Source organism: Cucurbita pepo, unplaced genomic scaffold, assembly GCF_002806865.2.
Source record: "Cucurbita pepo subsp. pepo cultivar mu-cu-16 unplaced genomic scaffold, ASM280686v2 Cp4.1_scaffold002243, whole genome shotgun sequence".
NCBI lineage: Eukaryota > Viridiplantae > Streptophyta > Magnoliopsida > Cucurbitales > Cucurbitaceae > Cucurbita > Cucurbita pepo.
In genome coordinates, this window is record NW_019648328.1 from 1,297 (window position 1) to 3,175 (window position 1,879).

The following is a 1,879-nucleotide window of genomic DNA, read 5'->3' on the forward strand; positions in this document are numbered from 1 at the left end:
TGATCTGCCAATAAGTTAATTAATTATTTATTTTTTCCTGAAAATAAGTTAACTATTTTTCTTTTTTATTTATTAAAAGCTAATTATTTTTCCACATATTTTATACCATTTTTTAGATAAAATAATATCAGGTCGAGTGTTATTGTTCCATTCACGTGGTTCAACTGGACCAACCCAAAAATGGTTCAAAAATAAAGTTACAATTCAACTCAATCTTACCATTCTTCTTAAAGGATTAAATTAAAAAAAACTTGTGACCGGTAAATATTTGATATTAAATCAACATGTACTGTGATTAAATATGATTTTTAAATAATTTTAAAAAAAGAGCAATTTAACCTAACTCAACCCGAAAAAGTAATTTTTTAAATAATTTAAAAAAAAAAAAGAGCAATCTAACCTAACTCAACCGAAAAAAATAAGGATGAGTTGGGTTGGGTTGGGTTAAGCGGCTAAACTGGGTAAGTGCCGTGCCAAGAAGAAGACAACAAAAACAATGAAAACGTTAAAATAGGAAAGCAAGCTGCCGGTGGCTCAGCATCGTTTTCAGTCCTAACACACCATCGATACAGACAAAGACATACAGCATTGAAATACACTGAGATTTAGAACCACAATCAAATTCTCCAGTTTTTACACCATAACAACCAAGTAAGTTATAAGCACCACCATACATAATAAATAAGTAAAAACAAACATAATTACCCCGACCCCCCCTCGGCTACTACAAGTCGACCAACAGAAACGCATCGAATCGGAATCAATCGAATCATCGGGAAGCTAAATAAACACGACAGACAACACACCGAATATCTTCGTGGGGGGTGGGGGGGGGCACGGGCACACACCATATCTCAAGAACAACCACAGAATTGAGTCTTTATCCAACCATGTTACATGTCTTCCTCAATGGGGACCTCCCAGCTAGGCCGACCTCTGGTTATCACATGCAAACCAACCAGAAGCCTTGTGTTTTGCTTTTGCTACTTCCACTAGAAAGATCCAAATCTTTTCCCCTTTTATTTCTATCTCTACTAGATCCCACCCTTTCTTGATCTACTACCACCCTGTTTAAGATTCGAGTTTCGATACGTCTCTGCTAGATCTATTGTATTTCATATGACTCCTTACCAGTTGTCCAGCTGCTATGGCAGACATGAGGGATAGCTCGCCTGCAAGAACAGAACCAGCCACAACGGTGGCTAAAAGCCTCGAGTTTGCTCCTGGAGATTCTTTGTTAGCACCCTTCACACCGAGAAGATTCAAACACGCGGACTGAGACGCGAGTTGAGTTCCACCTCCAACAGTACCAACCTGAAGTGAATAAGCAAGAAAGTATAATGATTTTGAGTGTGAGATATAAGGATTATATGTGAACGACAAATGTAATGTATTAGTGACCTCAATGGAAGGCATCGTGACCGAGACGTGCAAATCTCTTCCGTTGTTTACTGCTTCCATCATAGTGATGCAGTGAGAACTCTCTACATTTTGTGCTGGATCTTGGCCAGTTGCTAAGAAAACTGCAGATACAATATTACTGGAATGAGCATTGAAACCACCAAGGGCGCCAGCCATTGCTGATCCAGTTAGATTCTTAAGCATGTTGAGCTCTACTAGACTCGCAACACTGGTTTTCAACACCTTCCTCACTACCTCCTCCTTTATTATTGCCTCACAAACCACCGACTTTCCTCGTCCTTCAATCCAATTTACAGCAGCTGGTTTCTTGTCAGCACAAAAGTTTCCTGCCAAATGAAGAGGCCAGTCACTTGGCATAAACTATATACGTCTCCTCATCAAATTTAAATCGAGAACCAGTTGAGAAAATCGAAGAAAATTCATGTCAGTGGCATAAAACAACTCATATATGTTGAGA

At 38.7% G+C, this 1,879-nt stretch overlaps 1 protein-coding gene across 1 annotated transcript; it reads right to left on the bottom strand.

The window, feature by feature from the left end:
- Positions 1-567: 567 nt before the first annotated feature.
- On the bottom strand, positions 568-1,794 carry LOC111786647 (3-hydroxy-3-methylglutaryl-coenzyme A reductase 2-like). The gene is made up of 2 exons (XM_023666880.1): positions 1,402-1,794; positions 568-1,314 (listed from the first exon to the last, which is right to left on the bottom strand). Exons 1-2 carry the CDS (start codon positions 1,777-1,779, stop codon positions 1,072-1,074), a joined length of 621 nt encoding a protein of 206 aa, XP_023522648.1. The 5' UTR covers positions 1,780-1,794; the 3' UTR covers positions 568-1,071.
- Between the last annotated feature and the right edge of the window lie 85 nt (positions 1,795-1,879).